The sequence below is a fragment of the Colobus angolensis genome, unplaced genomic scaffold (genome assembly GCF_000951035.1).
Source record: "Colobus angolensis palliatus isolate OR3802 unplaced genomic scaffold, Cang.pa_1.0 Scaffold13, whole genome shotgun sequence".
Lineage (NCBI taxonomy): Eukaryota > Metazoa > Chordata > Mammalia > Primates > Cercopithecidae > Colobus > Colobus angolensis.
In genome coordinates this window covers 11,858,248-11,884,303 of record NW_012114252.1, presented here as the reverse complement: position 1 = coordinate 11,884,303, position 26,056 = coordinate 11,858,248, and the positions used below count along the sequence as shown (strand labels likewise).

Here is a 26,056-nt window from a genome sequence, read left to right as displayed (position 1 = left end):
ATTATCTGTACCTATCAGTAAAGCATTTTTTTCCTCATAAGTCTGTTCTATGATAATCTACAGGAAGACATAATTTTAAAATTAGTAAGGTTTAGAGTGGATGGTCATCTGGTCCCAACCTTTGGAACATTTGAAAAGCAAGGAACATATAAACTGAATATTAATTTTCTTCTTGCAATGTATACAAGAAATTTAAAAAAGAATTTTCCAGGGTACAGGTATAAAAGGGTATATTCTTTACAGGGAATCGTAATGCTGACAGATGGCTAAGATTTCCAACCAAGAAAAATTTGATGCTTGAACTTAAGCAAATGGAAACTTTCTTTGCTGGACCTCACATAATATTTTTAGTGATGACAGAAAGTCAGGAAAGATGAATGTGGAAATAAAATGTTCCTGAACACGTGAAATAAATAGGTAATTTAGATACAGTGGGTGGTGCCAGTATGCTCTCTCCGTGGAGAATAAATCTGGAATCCTAGGAGGTTGCCCTAACCAGTGAGGTCTCTCTCACTGATTAACATAAAATGTCTGGGTACTTACTCAGGACTCCTCTAGGCAATAAGTGACCTTCAGTTAGATTAAGGGCCATTTGAACTGAGAGGGCTAGTACATAATTTAATCTATTTGCTAATTAGCATGATGAATTGGATTATTATCATCTGTTGCTGTGTGGGAGAGGACGAAGACAAGGCATTTAAGTTTTGATGAGGAGAGCATTTATTGAATAGCGTTTTACACTTTAAGCGTGGCTTCTCATATATGATTCACATATCTTAGTCTATAGACTAGGTTTGATTCATTCCTTTCAAAGCTACAGCTGTCACTTGAGCATTGGGTGACTTGGGTTCTCTTCCAAGTCGAACACACTGCATGACATGGAAAGAGGACAAGAAAGAAAGGAATATATCTGGTCCCATAGCTGGTCATTTCAGGGGAGATTTTGGCACTCAGGACAGATCAGGAGCATATTAGATAAGAACAAAAACACAGGCTTGGTAGCTTAAAAGGGTCAAGTCTTACCAACTCTGAACACTCACCTCAGCAGTGATGTTTCATTTTGACCCTCTTAGAAAGAATCTGGTATTTCTAAGTATATGCTTTCTAGTGTTTACTATATGTAAGAAACATCATTAGATCAATTCATATTAATGATTATTTGATATTAATCTTTATGATTAGAGAAAAGTTTAAAAGCATAGGCTAATTTTGTTAAAGACTTTTCTTGAGAGAGTATATATTAAATGGGTGGTGTACACATTCTTACTAAGGAAGTTTTCTGCTGTTTATATCTTAAATCAATGTGGAATTTATCCCTTAATTTCTAATTTCAACATAGAAACTTAGTATAGATAAACTTGTGTAGTCAGCTGTGAATCCATCTAGACCTCTTACCATTTCTTCATCTCTTCTCTTTTTTTTTTTTTTTTTTTGAGACAGACTCTCGCTCTGTTGCTCAGGCACGCGATCTCTGCTCATTGCAAGTGCCGCCTCCTGGGTTCACGCCATTCTCCTGCCGCAGCCTCCCAAGTAGCTGGGACTACAGGTGCCTGCCACCATGCCAGGCTAATTTTTTGTATTTTTAGTAGAGACGGGGTTTCACCATGTAACCAGGATAGTCTCGATCTCCTGACCTCTTGATCCGCCCACCTCAGCCTCCCAAGGTGTAGGGATTACAGGCGTGAATCTTTGCTGGCTCTTGACAGTTTCTACTTTGTTCTTTAAGGGTCATGAGATTATCTAGACTTTCTAGAACTAATGATTATTTTATCATTTTGACAATTTTGCTTTCTCAAAGTTAAAACCACATTGGCATTTTGCTAATATGATCATATTTCTCATTGTGACCAATTTTTCTCTAGAATTACAATTTGTTAATTTACTGGTAATTAAATAATGATTAAACATATTAATTAAACAAATAATGATTATTTCTTTTGTATTAAGTTTTATTCCTTAAAGCCTCTCTCCAACATTCATGCTTTTCCTTTGTAAAGCTTTTCTTTCCATTCGAAAAGTCCTTCCTTAGCATCTCACTGGAAGTACGTTCAGGCAGCATCACTTTGGCATCTCGCCAGCATTGTCCTCTTCCAGCCAGTAGGAAGCAACTAACAAGTACACTCTCAGGTATGAACTTAAGTACAGACAAGCCAACAGATCTCATAGGCATCCAAGTGGCACGTTAAATACAAAGCTTTGCTCACCTGCCTTTGTACAGGAGTCTGCTGCTGCTGGATTTTAATGAAACTTAAAGGCTGAATCAAAGCCCTATTAGTGGGAGGATCTTTGACATGAAATTCTTTTTGATCAGTGTAATTTGCATTTTGTATTCATTTGAAAAGTTGTTCTGTGCATTTGTTTGAATACCGAGAATAGAGAACTGAGTGATTCCTGGGTTTATGTGGGTGATATTGTGGAAATAAGAGGTGCTGTGGTATGTATAGCTACCCCCCATATATGATTATATTTTACTAGAGATAGAGAACTCATGGTGATGGAACTATTCAGGCTGTAAAATATAGACACCATCTGCCATAGAATAAGCATATTAGGAAAATACCACCTGTTCCTACGTTAGTCTGGCCCTTGCCCCAAAATTTGACATGTACTCATATGTTCATTTTCTGGGTCTCTGATTGATGCAGCTAGCTAATGCCTAATGAGATTTTTTACACATTCCATATGTGAATATCCTATTATCTGATTCAGTTCTGACTTTATTTACAGTATATGTGAATGTGTTTCTTTACTATTTTTCTATCAGTTTCCTTCCTGGTCAATTGATTATATGGGAAAATATTTTATTCAATATTCAAAAATAGTTTGTTGAGGTCCCACTATGTACCAGGCATTTGACCACAACAGTGAAAAACAGAGAAAAAAAAATTCCTTGCTTTCATGGAGTTTACAAATTGGACCAAAAGAAACAGGAAATAATGAAACTAAGTAAGTAAAATAAATAGCATGCTATGTAGTAATAAGTGTCAAGGAGAAAAGGAAAGCAGACAAAAAGAGAGGGGAAGGTGTGAGCAGGAATCACAGTTTCAATAAGGTGGCCATGAAGGAGTCCCTTCAAGGAAAATGCAGTAGTTGGGAAGGGGCAAGCCACATGGCTCTCTGGGGAAGAGAATGCAGGGCAGCGGGAATAGCCCTTGCAAAGGCCTTGAGAAGGAAGCATGCCCCATGCTCTCCTCCTCATATGAGGAGGCCAACAGGTCTTGAATGAAGCTATGGAGAAAGAGAAAGGGAATATGATCGGAAAGGTAACAAGGAAAGGATCGTGTAGAGCCTTCCAGGCCAACATAATGACCTTGGCTTTTCCTTTTAAATGAGATGGAAAGCCCGTGGAGCATTTTGAGTAGAGGCGAGACAAGACTGATCAGGACAACTCTGCTTGCTCGCCAGAGAATAGAATCAAGGGAAGCAATGACAGAGGAGACTGTCCTAAGAGTCCAGGCGAGAGATGGCAGTGGCTTGGACAAAGGTGGTAGCAGTGGAAGTCACAGAAGATGCTGAATATAGTGTACATGTTTATTTTATGGGATTTACTAAGAGATTGGCTGTGTGTTAAATGGAAAAGATCACTCTAAAGCTTCTGGCCTCAGTAATTAGATAGACTTGCCATTAACTTCCAGAAGAGCATGTTTGAGGGGAAATATGAGGATCTTGGTTTCATTACATGTTAAGTTCCAGGAATGTGATTAGATTGAAAATGCTATAACTGGTAGAATTTTTTCACTTTTTATGTTAAAACAGAAAACGTGATTGAATAATAAGAACTACACATGCTCAATTTTTTTAATTGTTTTCTTTGACACAGTAAAGGATCAATGAGACTTGCTTAATTTTTGTCAAGAATGCAGAGTCAACAGTGGCTGAGATGAAAATATTTTCCATAAAGTGAAATGATCAACTTTGCAAAAGCTTGGTTACATGATGTGAATTTCACTCAAACCACAAGGCATTACACTAGAGTCTTGCTGAAAATCAAGACAGTCTTAGGAATTCTTTGCCAATAGACAAAATGAATATGGGGTGGTTGATGTGCTGAAGTGGCCAGTGAGCATGCTTTGATTGACAGATGAGGAAATGTATCCCTACATTTTATCAAACTCTGTGGTGCCTGATTTATATCACTGAGGTGGCCATTCATTATGATCATGAACTGTGAGTTCAAAGCACTTGCAATCACTTGTCAAAATACTTCCTATTCCAGTACTAAATATTTCTCATGTTTGTTTGCCTAGAATAACAAGATGCAGGCTTGGCAGTCCTTTCCAGGATGTCAATTTCTTTGGTATGTCTGAGTTCAGTAATGTTGAGAGTGTGTGTGTGTATGTGTGTGTGTATGTGCACGTGTGTGTGTATTATTCTTAAGACTTTGCCTGTATTTTAACGTTTTATTTGGTAAAAATAGCACTATTTTGGCAAGATTTTTAAAGCCTTGAAATGGGACAAATTAAAGTATAATGCTTTTTCTTGAGAAATAATTTATTGCTCCATGTTGTTGAATCATACCATTAGTCATGAAACCGAAACCCTATATTTAAAAAGTAACAATCTCGTGTTCAAACGATCTCCTTTGAACATTTCAAAGAATCTGAAGCAAATCTTTATGTGACATTAAATTGTACATTTTACCTTGTTATTTTAGATCTATGGGTGGAGTTCTTTCTTCGGGCTAAGTGTAGGTATGAAGTGGAAATTTCTGTGTCTTGGTATGCCAATAACTTCGGCCAAGGTTACTAGAGTGGCTTTTGTGAGAAAAAGCTGTTTTATCGGACATCAGTTGCAACTTTGCCTTGTTTTGTTTCCTTGAACTGTCCAATCTGCTTCATATAGTTGTATGAAATTCTAAAATGTCTGTATATCAATAATTTTTAGTTAGCATATTTTTTCCAAACAGACATCCTTGTGAACATCAGCCATTTCTGAGAACTGGGCCCATGGGCCATAGCTACTTTGAGTCTTAGTCTATGTAATAATTGGGGTAAAGTAAGCTTTAAAGAGAGAACTCACAATACAACAGCCCAAGCAAAACACAAGTTGGTTTATTTCTGAAGCTGCCATCCTGGGTATGTGGGTAGTTGGATGAGCTGGGCCCATGAAGTCATCCCAAAGTGCAGGCCTCTGTGGCATCTCTGCCAAACTCAACATTTATTCTCCAAGTCTGTCCTTGGCTTCTCTGTTTCTAGCTGGTGGAAGGGAAGGGAAAAATGAGTCCAGGGAAGGAGGTTTTTGTAGATGGCTTGGGAGTTGCACACATCATGAAGAACTTTGTCACAAGGCCACACCTCCTTGCAGAAAATTCTAGGCAGCATATTCTCTCACCAAGCAACCATGTGCCCAGGAAGAAGAGAAGAGTCACAAGCAGTAATATCTACTACAGGCTTAAATAACCAAAGGACAAAATGCCCAGTCCATTATAAATATATTCCAAAAATGAAGCTGTGAAATGTGACTTTATTGAAGTCAAAACAAATTTATTTTTATAAACTAATTTCTCTATTTTGTATTCTACTTCTCAAATGATTACATTTGTAACACAGAACAAAGCCATAGTTAGAATTTCAGTAATTGTATGGAATATCCAAAAGGTACACCAGTACACCCAAAAGCTAAACCAGAGTCACTGCTAAATTTTATATTGTTCTGATTTACTAACACATTAGTGAAAATAATTAAAATCTTACTGCTTTTTAAATTTTAAATCCTGAATTTTGGCTAGAACTCTGGGAGTATTTAAAACTAGCTTTACCTACTCTTGTCGGACAATCATTTGAGGAGCTAGGAGCGCAGAGAAGGCAGAGAAATGTTCTCCCCACCCCAAGCAGAAGCACAGAAGAACTATTGCTAATCCAAAATGCAGAGAGGAAATTGCACCCCTCCTCCCTTCCCTTTTCTTGGGCTAGTTTGTTTAATTTTAAAAGCAGAATTTTTGCTTTCACAAAGTATACCAGACAGGAATTTGTTCAAATTCCTCAAAACCAAGCCAAGAAAAGTTTCCGAAAGTTCAGACGTGCATGGCAGAGTGGAAAGAACGTAGTCTGTGGAGGCGAGCACGGGTTCATCGGAATGTCACTCCAGACATCCACTCTGGGTGAACTCGGGGATGTGTTTAGTCTCATTAAGCCACAGTCTTTTCATTTTTAATGTGAGAATGATACGAATGAACTTGCCAGTGTGTTGATAGAGAATTGAAATAGAGAAAGGCCTGGCCATGTAACAGGATGTTTCTCTCCATCTGCGTGATCTGTGACAGTCGTAGGAAGTTCAAGGTTATGACTGTTCTGGCTTTGTGGCCAGGAGTTGTCTGTGGCTTCCATGGGTTGGAGCTGTCTAATGGGGCCCAGGCCACCATTGCTCTGCCCAGAAGCTAACCCAAAACATGAGGTTTTACTCCAAGCAACAGAGAGGGGCTAAGTACCCGAGGATCTCTATAATAGGAGCAGGAAAATGAAACTGAGACCTTGCCCTGACTTAGAAGTTCATAGCAATAATTGCCCCAAACAAAATGCTCGTGTCTAGTGGTTGTGGTTCATAATCATGCAACGACATGAACTTCAAACCCAGCCTAATCTTGACTCTTCGGACTGAAGGCATCTCAGAGCCCTACCCCTTACCTCAGAAACTGCAGGGAGGAGCCTGGGTTCTCAGAGTCCAAGAAAATGCACCTGAATTTCCTCCACATGAAGAAAGCCTGATAGGACCAGGGGATTAAGCTTGAGTGGAGGGCAGGATCCAACTCACAGTAGCACTTCCTTGCCATATGACCTTAGCAAATGGCATAACTTGCTTTCTTTATCAGTAAAAGGGTGTTCTTTGTACTAAGGTGGCAGTGAGGATTAAATGAGCCATGCCTGACTACATCAACTTGTGACAAGTCTCAGATACTTTAATGAATGTGGTGATATTCTAATGTTTGGGATGCTGAGGTGGAGGACGACGGTGTCCCACCTCCTGAAAATGCCACGTAGACACTGAAGCTACGCAAGCAAATGGCTCTAAAGTCAAAACCAGCATCAGGACTGATATGAAACAATCACCAGGACAAGGGTAGGGCAGAGGGGAGGCCAGAGCAGCTCTGTCTGTGCCTGCATGACTGGACCTAGAGGGATTTCTCGACATGGAGGGTAAAACAACCCACTGGCCCACATTTCTGAGGACCGACATGAGAGAAAGGTCACATGAGGCCATGAAATGAGCATCTGCAGAGGAAATGGAAGCCAATGTCTGGAGACAAGTGGAGCCATTGAGCTAGCAATGCGTGAGAGATACTGTGGGAAGGGATGTGGGGAATGCAGTGCCTCTCAAGGGAGGTGGCTGAGTCTGGCAATGAGGGCCTGGGGCATCCTTAGTCAGCAAAGCAGGTCTGCGGCCTCGGGAGCTCTGGCAGCTGGTGTGGGTCACCAACTGGCCTCAGGCACCATTCATGGAAATTAATCTGGATAGTCCCCTCCTGGAGACCCTCCAGGATGGCAGATGAGCAGACTGGCCAGCTTTCAAAGTCTCCTGACCTCTATAATTGTGGCTCTTCGCATGGTCCAACACACCCTTCCCTTTTACATGTGTTTCCTCTTTGAGTATTTCCACCGGCCTCTCTCCCTGACCTTTCTCTGCTTTGTTACTTTCCTTTGCCCATTTACTCTACATTTTATGTTTTGTCCAGATTAACATACCTGTGTTTTATCTGCCAGGCACTAGCCCAGACACTAGGAATATGGTGGTGACCAATACAGAGTAGCTGCCTTCGTGGAGTTTACAATCTACAAAGGGACAAAAAGATAAACAACTTTAAACTTTAAAACTTGGACAAACTTTTATAAATACTGCATTTTTCCAATAAAATGAGATAAGCAATGGTATAACCTACATCGTACAGAATCTGTGCCTCCCTAAAATTAAAGCTTGGGGATAAAAGGAGACAAGAGGTACTGTTGGACTCGAATTTGTCATGCAAATAAGATTAAACCTTGAATATTAGCCTTTTGATTGTTGTCTCTTTTTACAGTAAGAGTTGTCAAGAATTCTAGGTCAAAACATAAGGGTTAAAAGGCTGGAAAAATTAAATAGGCCAAATGAAAGAGTCATCTCACTAAAATGTCTATGTAGATGATGAAATGTCCTTGTGCCCCTTTAACTTCAATGATTTGTGCTGGATATTTTATAAGTGTCCATTAGGCAATAGCAAATTTATTCAAGTATAAGAGAATTACGAAACACAACTATCATAGCAGGTACTTATTTCCTTCCAACCAGTAAGTAACCACCAGTGATGAGAAGGCAGAAAGTGACCAAGTTAACCAAATAAGAGAGTTGGATACAACATTCAGCTCCATTTCTTCATGTTCCAATAAGAGACATTTGACCTACCTGCCCTCTCATTCCTAATCTTATTGAATAAATCTAGTACAGAGGTTCATAAAAACTGTCAGATATATAATGCTGGATTTTATCAACAAACAATAATAATTTTTTCTTTAAAAATTATTCCAGGCCAGGCCAGGCGTGGTGGCTCACGCCTGTAATCCAAGCGCTTTGGGAGGCCAAGGCAGGCAGATCACCAGATCAGAAGATGAAGACCAGCCTGACCAACATGGTGAAACCCCCGTCTTTACTACAAATACAAAAATTAGCTGGGCTTGGTGGCAGGGGCCTGTAGTCCCAGATACTCAGGAGTCTGAGGCAGGAGAATCACTTGAACCTGGGAGGCAGAGATTACAGTGAGCTGAGATCCAGCCACTGCACTGTAGCCTGGCAACAGAGCAAGAATCTGTCTCAAAAAAAAAAAAAAAAAAATTATTCCAGGCCAGGTGTGGTGGCTCACGCCTGTAATCCCAGCACTTTGGGGAACTAAGGTGGGTGGACTGCTTGAGCTCAGGACTTCAAGACCAGCCTGAGCAACATGGCAAAACCTGGTCTCTACAAGAAAGACAGAAATTAGTCAGGTGTGGTAGTGAGTGCCTGTAGTCCCAGCTCCTCATCCGCCTGTAATCCCAGGCGGAGATTGAAGTGAGCTGAGACGGCACCACTGCATTCCATCCTGGGTAACAGAGCCAAACCCTGTCTTAAAAAATAACAAAACACACACCAGGGCCTGTCAGGGGGTGGGAGGGAAGGGGAGGGAGACCATGAGGACAGATACGTAATGCATGTGGGTTAAAACCTAGATTGATTGATAGGTACAGCAAACCACCATGCCACACGCATACCTATGTAACAAACCTGCACATTCTGCACATGTATCCCAGAACTTAAAGTAAATTTAAAAATAAAAATCATAACTTAATAATAAAATAAAAGTCATTATATCTGAAATAAATGTACTTCAAATTAAAAAGAAAATTAAAGTACAAAAAAATTCAAATAAAAATCATTTTAGATGTTTCCTCAGACTTTAAATGGAGGTCATTAAAGCTCAAACACCTGACTGCAGAGTGATTTGTAAGACAAACCCATACATACACACTCTACAGAAAGGCTTATGAATACCCTGCATTGGTTGATGAAAAATGACAGTGTGTCATACCTTCTGAATAGTGAATTAAATAAAATACTTTTAATGTTTTAAATAATTGCCAATTGTTCCATATTTCAAAGATATTTCTCTGCATGTTAGAGTTGAGCTAGCATTTCCAGAGATGATTTTTCTGTATTCCTCCCAGTCAGGAATAGCAAGTTAGTATTACTCCATCAGCCACAGCGCAAATGTCTGATTGCTCTCTTGAGGTCGTTAGCCCAGATACTTGCTAGAAAGGTATGATTGCTGGCCAAATGAGCTCTGGCCTGGTGCAGCAGGCTTGCCAACGTGCCTAATGACAGCGCGGAAAGACATTTTATTCCAGGCATAAGCAGGCCAGATCACAGCTGCCCAAAGCTCTCTGGCTTTGATTAAGTTTGTTGTGCTATTATGTAATGGGTACTTGAACCATATTCCATGCATGACCGTTTTCCTTCCTCCTTCGCCACTGTTCTATTGTAAGTATGTTTTCTGTATCTAATGTTGCCTTGCAGTTAGTTGTTAAAATCAAGCAGAAAAAAACAGGCAAACATTAAAATGTAAATAGAAAAAGTTGTTGGTGGGGAAGATGACTTATAACGTGTTATTCTGACATAGTGTCTTGGGGTCCACCAGGAGAATCGCCTCATCACAGCTCAGCCTCCCTTGGTGCTAATGATGGCCTTTTCACTGTTAGTGATGCATACGCCAAATTGTGACCAGGCAGACTAGACCACGTGTAAGCAGAGAACCACGTCTTTGTAGACATTCACTTAAAACTCATTTTAATCAAATATGTTCATTTATCTGTAGTATTTTTTATCTGTGTCTTAAAACGAAGCTTTTTTGACTTGTGGTTTCTGTTTCTGCTCGTAAAGACCTTGGAAGTTATCAATCCTGTCTTCACAACAAGAAAAATGCTGAGCACACTGAAAGTAACTGGAAATCAACACTGTTTTAAAAGTTAATCGATTACAATTTTCTCACATTCTTCTCTCACCTCTGTAGAGTTCTGGTCTACATTAGAAATGCTGGAAAGTAGGAATATACAGTATAGAGCTTTCTTGGTAGCATAACTTTTAATACATGAAAAGTAATTTTTAATTTTAGTGTAACCTTAATAAATCTAAACCGGAATCTGAAGCACACTGGAAAAAAAATCTAAACCAGTTGAACAAATTTCAATTTTAAACGTGTTTTTGGGCTTTGGAAGCTTACGGAAGAATGTGGATAGCAAATACAGGAAAAATTCTGTGAATGTTTTTGTTCATATACGTAAATGTGAAGGTATAAGAAAAATTTCCCCATGTATAGCTTCAAATTTTTAGCAGTTAATATTTTCTATTCAGTTTTAACCATTAAATTGTAATATTATTACAAATGATACTAGAACACATCTTTGCTTTTAGTGTTGCATGAAATTCAGTGTAAATTTGGCATTTATCATAATACAAATAGGAACTTTATGTTTAGTTACTTCCATACATTATTTGCACTTGTTATCTCATATATTTTTAAATTACATTTGGTCACTATCACTCAGGTATGTTTCTTTCCTCCCACTTACATCTAAATTGGATTTTTAAAACTTGGATTGTAATATGCCTTTTTTTTTTTTTTTTTTTTTGAGACGGAGTCTCGCTCTGTCACCCAGGCTGGAGTGCTGTGGCCGGATCTCAGCTCACTACAAGCTCCGCCTCCTGGGTTCATGCCATTCTCCTGCCTCAGCCTCCTGGGTAGCTGGGACTACAGGCGCCGCCACCTCGCCCGGCTAGTTTTTTGTAGTTTTTAGTAGAGACGGGCAGGATAGTCTCGATCTCCTGACCTCGTGATCCGCCCGTCTCGGCCTCCCAAAGTGCTGGGATTACAGGCTTGAGCCACCGCGCCCGGCTGTAATATGCCTTTATAAACAAATGTCAATTATTTATTTCTAATCTTGGTTGATCTTTTTATTCTGAGATTATTCACTAGATCATTCAGCCTACCTATTAAACATAAATAAATAAATAATTACTCTTGTAGCTATTCTGAGGTAGACTGACCAGGTCTACCTTATTGTTAATTTTTGCATTTTTATTTTTATTGGATGTGTATGATGGTGCAGATATGAACTATGTGCCTATCTCAAAATAGGAGGAAAAATATCTTAGTACTTTCACCAAATACTTGGTTCTAATTTTTGGACTATTATGAATTTTTTATGTCTTAAAACGAAGCTTTTTTGACTTCTGGTTTCTGTTTCTGCTCGTAAAGACCTTGGAAGTTATCAATCCTGTCTTCACAACAAGAAAAATGCCTTAACATTATGCCTTAACATTATGCAAAGTTCTAGCCCTTTTGCTTCAGTTTCCTTTGAAAAGATTTCTTTCCAATAAATCTTTCAAATATGGGTGACAAAGCTAAAAGACCCTAAGAGGAAACATATTGCTGGTATGACATATTTTGCTTACTCTTTAGGACAATTGAAAAGCTTCTGATTAACATTTCTTTAGTGCCTTAGTGGTGACCAGCAGTATCATCACTGCCCTAGTGCATCCATGGAAGTTGAGGTCCAGGGTGTACTGACACATACAGATTACCTAGGTAAGAAGTAATGGATGATTGGAATGTTAGGAACTGTAACTGACCGCTAACTGTGGCAAAGTGTAGGTCTTTTTTTTCTTGTCTTGTCTTCAAGTTTTTTTTTTTTGTTTTTGAGACAGAGTCTCACTCTGTCGCCCAGGCTGGAGTGCAATGGCGCAATCTCGGCTCACTGCATCCTCTGCCTCCCGGGTTCAAGCAATTCTCCTGCCTCAGCCTCCCTAGTAGCTGGGATTACAGGTGCATGCCACCATGCCTGGATAATTTTTGTATTTTTGGTAGAGACAGGGTTTCACCATGTTGGCCAGGCTGGTCTCAAGCTCCTAACCTCATGATCCACCTGCCTTGGCCTCCCAAAGTGCTGGGATTACAGGCATGAGCCACTGCACCTGGCCTTTCTTTTCTTCTTAAGACAACTAATGGAAAATACATTTCCAAGAAGCTCTTTTGACCTGACATCACTGCTCCTCAAAGGCAGAAGGCTGACTCACAGGCCGAGAGGTGTCTGACATGATTTCTTTGCTACCCTTACTCTCAGCCTACCTGGAAATGGCCAAGCACAGGGAGACGGGGAGCGCTTTAGTTGGCATGTAGACTGAGCGTCCTGGGAACTGTTCTGCTGTAGTACCAACACTTTCCTGCCAATGTCAGCATCCGGCTTGTCAACACTTCTTTTCCATTTGTGAATACTATGGTGAAAGCCTTCACCTCTCCTTTTCTTGGAGTATTTTCCATTCAGAATTTGGAACTTAAGAAATTTTCTATATTTGAAAAAACATATTTCAACTATGATTCTTTATTACTTATAAAAAATTAACTTAGAAGATATATGTAAACATGTGTATGGTTTAAGGAAACAAAGTGATTTTTACCAATATGGCAAGGTGTGCCAAGAGTGCTTAAGTGTAAAAAAACAAAGAAACCAAAATCATAATTAAAGTAGCTCAAAAACATAAAGTTTATAAATGTTTTTAAGACATTTATAATAAAAAAAGTCCTTTTGTGTTTGTTCTACGTCCTGGAATAGCAAATAAAAAATGTGGTTTTTGCTTTGTTTTGTTTTATTACCTTGATATGCCACATGGCAAGCCTCAGGCTGGGTGTGTGGAGCACATGAGTTGAGTGTGTGGACAAGTTGTGTTGAAGATTATTATTATAGGCACAATGTTACAGCACAGTCTATTGGGGAAAATACTGATATTTTTGTGAGGCTGAGCGTAGTGGCTCACGCCTGTAATCCTAGCTCCTTGGGAGGCTGAGGCATGAGAATTGGTTGAACCCGGGAAACAGAGGCTGCAGTGAGCCCAGATTGCACCACTGCACTCCAGCCTGGGTGACAGGGGGAGACTCCATCTCAAAAAAAGAAAAAAAGAAAAGGAAGGAAGAAAGAAAGAAAAAAGAAAGGAAAAAAGAGAGAAAGAGAAAAGGAGGGAAGGAAGGAAGGAAGGGGGGAGGGAGGGAGGAAGGGTGGAAGGTAGGTGGGTGGGAGAGAGGAAACATGGTTTACAGAGGTTTTATTCACTAGTAATTTATTCACAAGTAATTTAATTCTGGCTGGTTCATTGTTTAATAAATCTCTGCAGTTCAGAATGCGCCTTTCTCGCTATTGCTGGTCTGCTGATCCACATGATCTTATTTTGTGTATGTGCATCATCCAGCCACAGTGACAAAGGTTCATTGTGTTGAGTCCAGATGTCCACCTTAAGAGTACACATCCCTCACTGCTGCTTTTTTTTTTTAATTATCTCACGCTAAATACATTTACTTTATGATAACTACTGTTGGGGTACAATCTACTCTTACCACAGAACCAGCTCTCAGTTAAGAAGAAAGTATTGGCCGGGCGCGGTGGCTCAAGCCTGTAATCCCAGCACTTTGGGAGGCCGACGGGCGGATCACGAGGTCAGGAGATCGAGACCATCCTGGCTAACACGGTGAAACCCCCGTCTCTACTAAAAATACAAAAACTAGCCGGGCGAGGTGGCGGGCACCTGTAGTCCCAGCTACTCGGAGGCTGAGGCAGGAGAATGGCGTGAACCCGGGAGGCGGAGCTTGCAGTGAGCTGAGATCCGGCACTGCACTCCAGTCCGGGCGACAGAGCGAGACTCCGCCTAAAAAAAAAAAAAAAAAAAAAAGTATTGAGATGGTGTGGGGAAATTTGGTGAAGAAAAACATTATAGTAAGTTACAGTCAATCTCACTACTGACCGTTGGCTAAAATATTTTTTTAATATGTGGCTAAAATCTGCATAAAAGATGGTATATCTGAGTGAAGAGATTATCAGAGGGTGAGAGAAACTGAGAGGTCACCAAAAACAAAAGAAATAATAATTTCAGTATAGATTTTGTCATCAACAAGTGACCTCAAATGCAAGTTGTAGCTGAAATGAAGAGGCAGCCGCTTTATTCTAAATCTGGTGGCTGCTGCTTAGGTTTCATTGTAGAAAACATTGAACTGTTTTGCAAGTTTGTATTATCTGTCTCATGGTCCAGACAGAACCAGAGTCAATCAACATGGATTAAGAATTAGTCTGTTTTCTTCTGTGTTTTTCTATGAATATACTGAATGTCTCATCTTGATTCAGAAGAAAAACCTGAAAGCTTTCCAAAAAAAAAAAAAACCCGTGTGTATGGTTTGATTTGGACAGTTCAGAAGGTAGTCATTTAATTTCGTTCAGGAAAATTTTGCACTATTTATTTCATTCAAAATATGTTAATTTTCTTTTTCAATTTTAATTAATGTACTTTTGTAGCGGCTCATTCTGCAAGCAGAGATAGCCTCCCTTCCCCCAAACTCTAAGATATGCATGTATATAGTCATCTTATTACATAGCAGGAAGTTTAAGAAGGAATAAGCTTTTCTTTGCAGTGCCTAGTTGTTAAAACAGCAAAATGATAAAAATTTATGTAATGGTACTATTGAGCTGTCCACTGTGTGGCAAATACTTTATACAAACAAGCGATGTCTTAGGAGCTAGGCTTTTAACCTCCAAAAATCTTTAAGGAAGAATAAAATGTCATTTTTAAATCTCGCCTTTGATCTCAAGTGAAGAGATTCATTTCAAAAATACTTAAAATAAATTTTATGCTAGACCCTGTGCTAGGCACTGCAGGGCAAAAGCTAAAGAATCAGAAAGGCTGTCAAGTTAGAAAAGTGTTTCTCAATTGGGCAATTTTTCCAACAGGGGCCACTGGTCAATGTCTACAAGTATGTTTGGTTGGGGGTTGGAGGGGCTGTTGAAATTTAGTGGGTAGAGGTCAGGGATGTCGCTACACATCCTGCAAGGCACAGGACAGACCTTCCCATGAAAGCATCATCCATCTGCAGATGTCACTAGTACCAAACTTACATTTTGGGTAGCTTCAGCAATTTCTGTCTTAAACTATTCATAGCTCCCTTTTTTCATTAGTTCTGCAGTTTAATAAGAATATTGCCCTATGGAGCAGTTCCAGCACTTTGGGAGGCCAAGGTGGGTGGATCACCTGAGGTCAGGGGTTCGAGACCAGCCTGGCCAACATGGCAAAAACCTGTCTCTACTAAAAATACAAAAATTAACTGGGCATGGTGGCGTGTGCCTGTAGTCCCAGTTACTTGGGGAGGCTGAGGCAGGAGAATCACTTGAATCCAGAGGCAGAGGTTGCAGTGAGCTGAGATCAAGTCACTGCACTCTAGCCTGGGTGACAGAGCAAGACTCCATCTCAAAAAAAAAAAAAAAATAGCTGGAGATTAGGACAAGTTGTATATATGCAAACATAAAAAATAAATAAAATAAAACCCACTATAGCACAACCCACCCCATCTTGAGCAAGCTGTACTTCTAATCATGCACGTGTGTAAATATCAAGCTCTTATTTGACCATCATTGAGGATTGAATATTTAGTCATTGCAACTGTAGTTGAGCAAATAAATATCTATTTGGAGTTTAGGATAAGGATCGTACACTTCCACAGTTAAGTCTACTGACTGACAGTAGACAGTTCATTGAGACACTGATACAGCATAGTCATCCATGTGTAGTGGTTGAGTAACATGTAAGTTTCTTTTCCCTTTCGACTGAGGGGGATGCTCAAGCTGAAATTTAACAAAGACAAAGTCAATCAGCTTCTCTCTGAAAAGGGTGATGTCTGATCAGAGTCAGCTGGAGGATCAGAAAGAGTGATTTAGAAAAGTCTGAGGGAAACTGATGATCTTGAGTAACAAGAAAGTTGTCATTTTGTTCACCACAGATGAAATTCTATTCCCAGACAGTAAGTGAAGCCAGAAAATCAGGCCAATTTCATAAACAGTAGATCAGATTGGAGGAGTTAAAGGACCAGATAAGAAAACGAGCACCTATAGCAGGATGACCTGGGTAAAACAAAGGATGATTCACTCAAAGGGGCTGCAAGGACTAATTCTGCAGACTCCTATAGCTTGTTGTGCCTTGCAAGGCCAAGAGAGATTCCCAAAGGAACTGAGGCCTGGCAGCATCCAGTGAATGGGCTCTTGCCTACCTGGTATGGAGCTGCCTCAGAAGGTAGTGTGGTCCGTATCCCTGGAGGGGTTAAAGTTCAAGAACATTGCTGAGGATCCAAACACTGGGAGAGAGAAAGAAATGGATGGTCCTAAAATAAATCCTCTTTGTTCTTAAAACTCTGAGTGTGGGAGTGAGGGTGATTATTCAGACCAAGCCCTTGGGTACTGATTCATTCTTATTCCACTGTCTCGGGCCTACGTCTCCAATTCTAACTTTGCAAATTCCATCACGGTAGATCAGGTATTGTTAGAATAGTACTGTAGGTGGTTTGTGTTCGAAGAGAGGTTTAGTGGTAGGACCCCAGGTTTGTAGTGTGTTGCTAGTTATCATCACAATTTTATGACCCTCCCATTGAGAGTGGAATGACAATGTGGTTATGTAACCTGAGACTAGAAGAAACAAATGGGAGTGCTCCCAAAACACAAATATCTCACCTCTTTTTTTCATGGGAAAAGAGTCAGCAGAAGAGCACGAGGCAGTCAATAAAATCCTAAAGGTAATCAAAACAGATGGGGATATAATTTCATTCAGAGCTATAAAAAAAAAAATCCTGTACTCATTCTCAATACAGGAAGTGTGTAGGAAGTTTCAAGGTTAGTATTTATCTTCTAAACGTAGACTTGTGGTCTTCTTATTTAATAAATTCAAACCACCAGTGGAAGAGGTCAGAAAGAATGAAGTCAGGAGAACCGATTATCATGAGTATCATTGTTGTGATTGCATTTCTTGCACAGCCTTAATTCGTGCCTTGAGACGTTAGGGTCTGAGAGAGTAGTGCTATTCCAAGAGCTCTCCAGGGATATTTTTGGAACAGGCCTTGTTGTTCTCTAAAAACTTAATGCGTTGTGTTCCCAGGTGCTGTTGTCAAGCATCATTTTTCATTTAACAAAAATATGGTCGTTTAGCCAGAAATTTTAGTTCTGTAATTAAAATGGACTAAAAATATTCTGCGGCGCATCTAGAAAAAATATTTTATATGAATCAGTGTGCTTCCCAGAAATTTTCCATGTTGGATCAAACAGTAGATGAAGACTTTTCTGTGTGTTTAGGATGGGTTTTTATGTTTATATATGAGCATGCAGGTGTTTTTAGAGAATTTTGAAAATCGGCACAACAAAGTCAACTCACTATAAAATAGTTTCCAAATTATCTGTGCAGTATTAATATTGAAAGCAAATATTTGAGAAATGCTTTCGTATGTCTGTAGGCTACAAAATCATTGTTTAATTCATCAACAATCTTTGAGTGCTCCTCAGCATCTGGTACAGAAATGAAAAATACAGTTTTAACTTCAGAGTGCTCACACCTAGTGAGGGAAACAAACAAGGTAGAGAATTCAGCATGATGAGTGACATGAGATAGGTGAATGGGAGGCCCTCTGGGAGTACTGAGGGCCATTGCCTAGTGTAGCTGAGGGCAGAGAGGAGCTGAGCTGGGCAGCCCAGGAGTCTGCCAAGAGGGTCAGAGGGAAGCAGTTCAGGGCCAGCAGTGAGAGCGGGACTGTGCAAAAGACGTTTCAGTAGCTACAGTTTCTTTCTGAGAGTCCTCCACTTCCCAAAGAAAATGAAAGGAACAGATATTTGATTTTTGTCAGTTTAAATATTGGTCAACCATTGGAAAATCATTTTTGAAAAGTGATTTCTTTTGCTATATTTGGCAAAGCTGGGAGTAGAAAAGTGATGAGGAAGGATCATCTTAGTCCATTGCCTCTGCCTTTGTGACTGCTACTTCTTCACAGCCTTTCTACCCAGTGCAGTTCACATATGGGAAACATTTCTTTCCATAGTCAGCATCTTCCTGGGGAGTGTTTTGGTTATATTTTCACAAATGTCTAACCTCTTTGTATCAACAAACCCTTCTCTTTGAGCTGAACTGTGGGTTTCTGCTTCTTTCCTTTTTTCCTTTGTCCAATTAGAAAAAAAAAAGAGTGGAAGCTTTAAGGCTACTTGTTAAATGTGCTCTTTTTTACTTAACTCCAAATGACATCTTGCTTGTAGATGTAATTAAGAAAGATCTGGACAGAGAGAGGGAGGAAAATTTTCAGTGTTCCTCTCAAATTGAATCTTATGGTGACAAGCTCCATATTTTACATGAAAATGCTCAGTTAGTACAGCTATTAAACTTTAATGGTAGATAATAATAGATTTCTGTAGCCACTTTTTTGTTTTCATTCAAAAACTTAGAGGAAAATAAGGGATATAAATTATAAATTATTTGTTTTATGTTAAAAATATGTTTCATATCCAGTGCACATAAGCAAAGGTTTTGTTCAGTGTTAGTACCTATGAATCATTAATAAAAACAATTGCTTCTGTTTGCTGTTGACATTTTATGTATGTGTTGTTCCTCCCTGAACCTTTTTCTTAAAAGTCAACTTTTAAGAAATGATGTGCAAACAAAAGGAACTATTTTATAGTTCCTTGGTTTTATGTTTAAAGATGATTGATATACAATAAGCTTAGCCTTCATAATCCCTCAGAAACACATTCACTGTGTTAAGGATAATAAGATAAAATAATCTCTTTTGAACATATTTATTGATACATAATAATTGTACATATTTATGGGGTGCCTGTGATATTTTATTTTATGGGCAAAATGTATAATTATCAAATCAAGATATTTAGGATATCCATCACCTCAAGCATTTATATTTCTATGTGTCAGAAACATTTCAAGGCCTGTCTGCTAGCTATTTTGAAATATATAATACATTATTGTTAACTATAATCACTCTCCTCTGCCATGGAACATTAGAACTTATTCCTTCTATCTAACTCTATGTTTCTACCCATTAACAATTTCTTTTTAAAGCTCCAGTCTCAATCAAGAGAAAATATAAATAGCATGATAAAGAAAAAAAAAATTTATGACCCGATGATATGGGTTCAATTTCTGGTTCTATACTTTCCACCTTGCAGAGCTTCATTAACCAGTGACCTTCACTGTTCTTTTCTGTAAGATGGTCTTGATAATATCTGCCCTCAAGCCCACTTCCCTGTCTACCTAACTAATAAGACACAGATTTCCTTAGCCTGTGAGTGTGTTAAAGAGCCTCGAAACTCAACATGCTTCACAAATATCAGCTGTATGATAAGGAGTTACAGTACCAATGTACAAAATATGATTTTTAAAATAAGAGGCAGGACATTTATGAAGTTATATTCTATATAAAGTATATTAACACACATTAATGCATAATAGGTGATGGGAATATGCTTTGCTTCTTTCTCTTAGCTTTTCTTTCCAGCCTCTTTTCCTCTCTTGTCATCAAGTCTGCGGCTGGACTTGCCTTCTGTTCTGCTTGCATTGGTGTTCGCTGATGCTCTGATTCTGCTTTCTCGTGCACAGGCTCAAAGAAACAGTGAAGCTGCCCCAACTTGTGCAAAACCCTCTTCTTAGCTTGGATACTTGGTCATATGCACATTCTAGTTTAAATTCCTAGTTTAAATGCACATTCTAGTTTAAATGTAATTAGAAAATACATGAGTGGAGATTGGTTTTATATTCTGTAATAATAAAACTTATTTAGAGAAGTAGGATTTATTGAGGTACAAATGTTTACCAGTTTTATGAATAACAACATATTTTATAAACAACTTCAGTGGTATATGTTTGTGAGTTTTCTCACAAAAGCATATTGAGCAATTATTTTCAATTTTATAGTCATAATGATACCTGCAATATCTTAAGAACCTACCCTGTGATTTATAGGAATTAAGTCATTAAATACTCACAACACTGTAAAGTCTGTGTTATTTCTCATTTTACAGATGGAGAAACTACAGCAAGGCTATTGAGAGACAAGATATCATCACATTTGGGAGGTGTGGGGTTTTGTAACAGAATGACTGAGTTAATTCCAGTTCCCTTCATTATTATCTTTGCATCCTTAGATAAGTCACTTTATCTTTATATGCTTTAGTTTCCCCATCTGTAAAACATCTCATAGTGTTGTAGGATTAAACATATCTTTTCCCTACATGGCATTTTAGGTTCTCTTAGCCAATGTTAAAAAATCTGTCCACATATTTTTAACTTTCCTTTCTTTCCATGACTAGAAGTCCTTTCTAAGAGATAATTTTCCCAGAAAATACATATCCTATTTGGCGATTCACTGCCTTACATTTTGGTGTTTGGTAACACCATAGACTCCAAAGACAAGCTCCATCATATTAATTGTGAAACCTGAGACACTTTACTCTCCCTATGAAAAAGTGATTTCAAATGAAACCCAGTTCTGCTATTTCTTTCATTTTGGTTAAAACTATAGCAGGTGCTTTTCACCTTATTGAATGTGTTAGGCTCCAAGTGGCAAGCTTAAATGGTACATATCCTTTTTTAAATTATACCTATACATACTGGGTTTGACTGTTCATTTCCTTTTCCACATTATTAGTTGCATTTAACAGCTAAAGGTATCATATCAAATTATTTTATTGCTAGAGATATTGAAATTACCCTGACTTGAAGTCAGAAACAACTTTATTAAAATTTTAAGAGTGAGAACAGTAAAATGTGTTGCATGTTTCACATTTTGCTGTTTTCAATTTTTGAAGAGCTTTTGTCATTGAGAAAATGAGTGTGGATAAATATGGATTGTTTTTCTGGAAAATGCTTTCTTATTTCAAAAGTCAACTGTGACTCAGTCTGTCCTCCTCTGTCATGGCAGGAACCAGTATATTCACCGTCTATGAGGCTGCCTCGCAGGAAGGTTGGGTGTTCCTCATGTACAGAGCAATTGACAGCTTCCCCCGTTGGCGTTCCTACTTCTATTTCATCACTCTCATTTTCTTCCTCGCCTGGCTTGTGAAGGTACTGCGGAGAATTGTGCTAAGAAAGTCTATGTTCTGTGATGGTTCTGCATATCTTTGGTTTGGTTTTGGTTGCCCTCTGCTTTGTCATTCTTAGAGTTTGATAAATGTGGTTTGTGATTTTTTTCAGAACGTGTTTATTGCTGTTATCATTGAAACATTTGCAGAAATCAGAGTACAGTTTCAACAAATGTGGGGATCAAGAAGCAGCACTACTTCAACAGCCACCACCCAGGTACGGTATGAGCAAGAGGATGTCATAACCCATCCGAGCGTGCACATGTCTCACCCTCACCATCAGTGGACCTTGGGGAAGCTCTTGCATGTTGGGCTTCTACAGTCTGACTCAGGAAGCTGTTTAAAAATACAGGCGTAGGCCAGGCACAGTGGCTCATGCTTGTAATTCCAGCACTTTGGGAGGCTGAGTGGGAGGGATTGCTTGAGTCCAGGAGTTTGAGACAGCCTAGGTAGTGTAGCAAGACCCCATCTCTACAAAAAACTTTTAAAAATTAGCCAAGAGTAGTAGCATGAGCCTTGTAGTCCCAGCTATTCAAGAGGCTGACACGGGAGGATCACTTGAGCCCAGGAGGTCGAAGGTACTGTGAGCTGCAGTCACAACACTGCACCCCAGCTTGGGTGACAGAGCAAGACCCTACCCCCCAAAAAATAAAAGAAAATAAAATAATAAAGGTTCAAAGGCCCAAACCCAGAACAATCAAATCAGAGCTTCTAGGCAGTGAGGGAATGACACCTATATTTTGTAACAGCTCCATGGGTGGTTTTGATACAAAACCAAGATCGTCAACCACATTTATTACATACCTTAGATTCTGACATCACAAATCCTCAAATGGCTTGCAGATAAAATGTAACCACTATGGAATTTCTGACTTTTATGAGTATTTATTCATGTACTTGCGAGCCTGTGTAAGGTCTATGTGTAGGATTAGAATTTTGTAATGGAAAATATATTTCATTCAGAACAAACCACAGTGCAATAAACTATGACAGCGATCCCTCAAACCCACATGCATGTTTGTGATTTTTTAAAGAATCCCTGTATGTTCAGAAGGATTCCCATAAGTCCCATACGACAATATTGTTTCCATAAAACCATAAGGCTCCTGAGAATTTGAAGGTGGGCTACAAATTTTCTAAAAGCAGCAGAGCAGTTATTACATAAGAGGGCAATTCAGATCCAATGCCTTTGTTTTTATTTTTGGATTTGTTTCATGTGTGTGTGTTCATGGTAGTTAAAAAAAAGGAAGGGCAGGTTTGTATATCTTCTTCTAGTGTGAATCTTTATAAAATACAGAGAAAATAAAAATTCCAGAATCAGGAATAAAATGATATAATGCCTTGTGACTATTATAATATTAAATTCTAAAGGATATTTAGCAAGTTTGTAAACACTTACAAAAGCTGTTAAGACAAAGGTATCTGTCAACACTTACAAGAACTGGTAAGACAAAGGTATCTGTCAAGGAGCCAAGGTGTACAAACTTTACTTTTGAAAACCCTGAAGTTGAACTTTTAATAATTGTATGTTAAAATGCAATTTAACATACCAATTTGGGAAAAGCCCGATGGTGTTGAGGCATCTTTATGATGCTGTAAAAGTCTGAATTGTCCAGTGAGTTCATTATAGATGAAATAGTGTCAGTCTTATTCAATTTTGACAAACAACAGTTCAAACTTCCATGAAAGGTTTTTCTGTATATGCTATCCAGGTTATATCAGAGATGCCATGTAGAAAAGCCTTCAAGAAATCAACCATACCAAGTACTTATCTCCTCTCCTCTCTTTTCGCAAACTATGAGAGATAAGAAAGTTCCCAGTCTGTTCTGAGGTGACAGCCTCTAGAAGGACATGTTTTCACTTATGACTTTGAGACCCAAATGGAATGTGGAATTCTGATCTTAGCCCTCACGTGCAGTGTTCCTGAAGATGACCTAAAATGCCTTTAAAACCATAGTATGTTTATGGAGTAACTCTCAAGTACAAAATCACAGCTAGAAAAAATGGTGTTTGGAAGCACCACCAAGTCAGCCAGTGGTTCTAATAGAAAGGGAAATGTGACGAGACTTGGAACAACGTTGTACAAAATCATGCAAAATTGTACTTAATCAAGAGGAATGAGTTGGTAATTCAGAGGTAATGCATCTAGATATTCGGCAGAGGTAATCACACAGAGAGTTGTGAAAAACCTTCATTAAGAAAAATGCTATAGCTGAGGACCTGGTTGCTAAGCAACCAAAGCTCCTGCTGTCAGCCTCTGGGTGAAACACCACTCAGGCAGCCTAGCAACGGGCTTCAGGCCCCGCCCACCCTGGCTAGCCACTTGGAAGTGGGCCCTCTGATGCTTTTATGTGTAGAGAAGGGAGAGACATCATTTGCCATGATGCTATTATGTTTGTAAAATATGACCAGATTCTGTGAACAGGGACTTCTCATTCAGTGGTTTAAAACACTAAATCACAAGTTACTAATTTGAAGGAATTAAAATAAAGACGATTATTGTAATGCACACAGCTTTTCAGACATGGAAGTTCATTCTTGCCTTCCTCTAGCATATGGAAAATTTGCAGTTGTTAAATATAGGCTATTCGCATCAAAGGACTAAAGGGTCCTGGGCTTGTTGGACTTGTTGATGTCTAAGTCTGCAGACTTCCCATAACAGCCATGTGTGTAGAAAAAAATATGTATATATATGTGCACATTTTCAGGACAAAGAAGGGGCTTTCTGTTGTATTAGGCAGATCACCAGGAATTGACTCCGACAGGGACCATTTTAAGGGAGGCGAAAGGAAATCTGTGATGAGAATTGTTTCTTTAAACTAACAAAGCAATATTTTTCAGTTGAATGGTCACCACCAAATGCCTCCAAGACACAGCATAGGAACAAATTACAGAGAGATTAATGCCAAGGGTCTTTAGGAGACCACAATATAACATGTAACTGGAAAACAGAGGGAAAATGATGTAGAAAATTTCAAATTACTAAGCATTGACTCTGCCTGGACTCTGAGAGGCTTGTGATTTCATACCTGCCTAATTCTTAGACGTGGATAACTATTGCCTTGTGGTCAGCTGTGGATTAGGTTGAAGGATAAGTGATTCATACACCCATGATATAATACCCCCCTGTGTTAATCCACTATAGGATTACCCAGGCCACAACTTTTTAGTGATATCCCATCACTGGATGTTGGGATGTGCAGATGAGCTGAAAGATGAAGCCCTGAGTACCGTATCCCACTAACCCAGACCTTTCCTCCCATTATTTAGATGCTTTGCTTCAGATACCTGTTACCAGTCCCATGGTCTTCTGACCTAGACTAGCTCATTATAAAGATGAGCTTATCCCAACTTTGCCTCGAGCAGAACTCAAAGAACTGCTAAATTTTACAGCCACACAAGGCTAGTTTTCTGTTAAAATGATAAGAGACAAAAAGCAGGCTTCTGACAGTCAATACATATATAACTTTTATAAATGAATCATAGTCCCACAGGATCATATTGAAGGTTTGGTAAATAAATATTCTGATTGTACAAAGACATTTCTAGGTCTGTTATTATCTCTAATTGAGCATTCTTGCGGACATGTGTTTTCTGAATTAATATCCCCTGATTAAGAGAGAAGACTGATAAAGGTAGAATTGGTGTGGGAAGAAAGGGCACTTATGAGTTTATTCTCCTTTGGGTTTCCATCAACATTCTTAGAATGTGGGTTATACAATGCCTAAAGCAACTTATGCATGAATGTTAAGTACTGGGTTAAAAAGTAGAAAAAATTTGATGAAAAGACACATGATGAAAAATGGAAAGAATTTCTCCTCCAAAGAGAAAGTTACGTATAACTTAATGATCAAAGACAATACTTTAGCAAAAATGTGTTTACTGTGTTCCAAGACCATTCCCTCATGAATATACATCATTAAAATATGTGAGAAAACAATTCAATTAATGCATTTCAGGGAAGGATGCTTCTAGCATGGTGTAATAATGAGCGCCTTCTAATAAGAAATCATAATAATGGAATAATGCAATCATCATAGGAAGCCATAAATGAGAATTAAATTTTGTGAGGTTGCATCATTGAATATATTATTTCATAATGAAATCAAGCCAGGTATCCACTCTCACTATTTTGTGTCATAGTGACTATTAGCTATTTTTTGAAAAACCATCAGTTTTCAAAGAATCCAAAGAGCATACAAATTGCAAAGTAAATTTTAGATTTTCTCTCCATTACTGTGTGTGTGGATGTCTGTGTCTGCCTGTCCTGAGTTTGGAATTCTAATTCAGCTGCTAGTGATTCTCCATTACCAAGGTTCTTTCTCTTACCACTATCCATTAGATAACCTGTTATTCGTATTGTTGTTGATGGTTATGATATTATGCCTATAATAGAACAATCCCAGAAGCATTTTTAACTACTTTACAAACCAATCGACCAGTGATAAAACCCTAGCAGTTGCAAATGGACAGGCTTGAGAGACTTCTCAAAGTTGAAATCTCCATGGGCTTCCAAATGATTGTGCTAAGAGGAGAGTGCCATGGAAATTCATTTGTGTTATTGGTGATGTTCTACCAGCAGAGTGCCATGGAAATTCATTTGTGTTATTGGTGATGTTCTACCAGCA

General features: G+C 38.8%; 1 protein-coding gene across 1 annotated transcript in view; it reads left to right on the top strand.

Annotated features, from left to right (window-relative positions):
• The window catches only part of NALCN (sodium leak channel, non selective), a 338,653-nt gene that overhangs the window by 81,381 nt on the left and 231,216 nt on the right, over positions 1–26,056 (top strand). The window contains exons 7-8 of the mRNA XM_011933944.1: positions 21,269–21,411; positions 21,541–21,645. Coding sequence (XP_011789334.1) covers positions 21,269–21,411; positions 21,541–21,645 — 248 coding nt within the window. The remainder of the gene's footprint in view (positions 1–21,268; positions 21,412–21,540; positions 21,646–26,056) is intronic.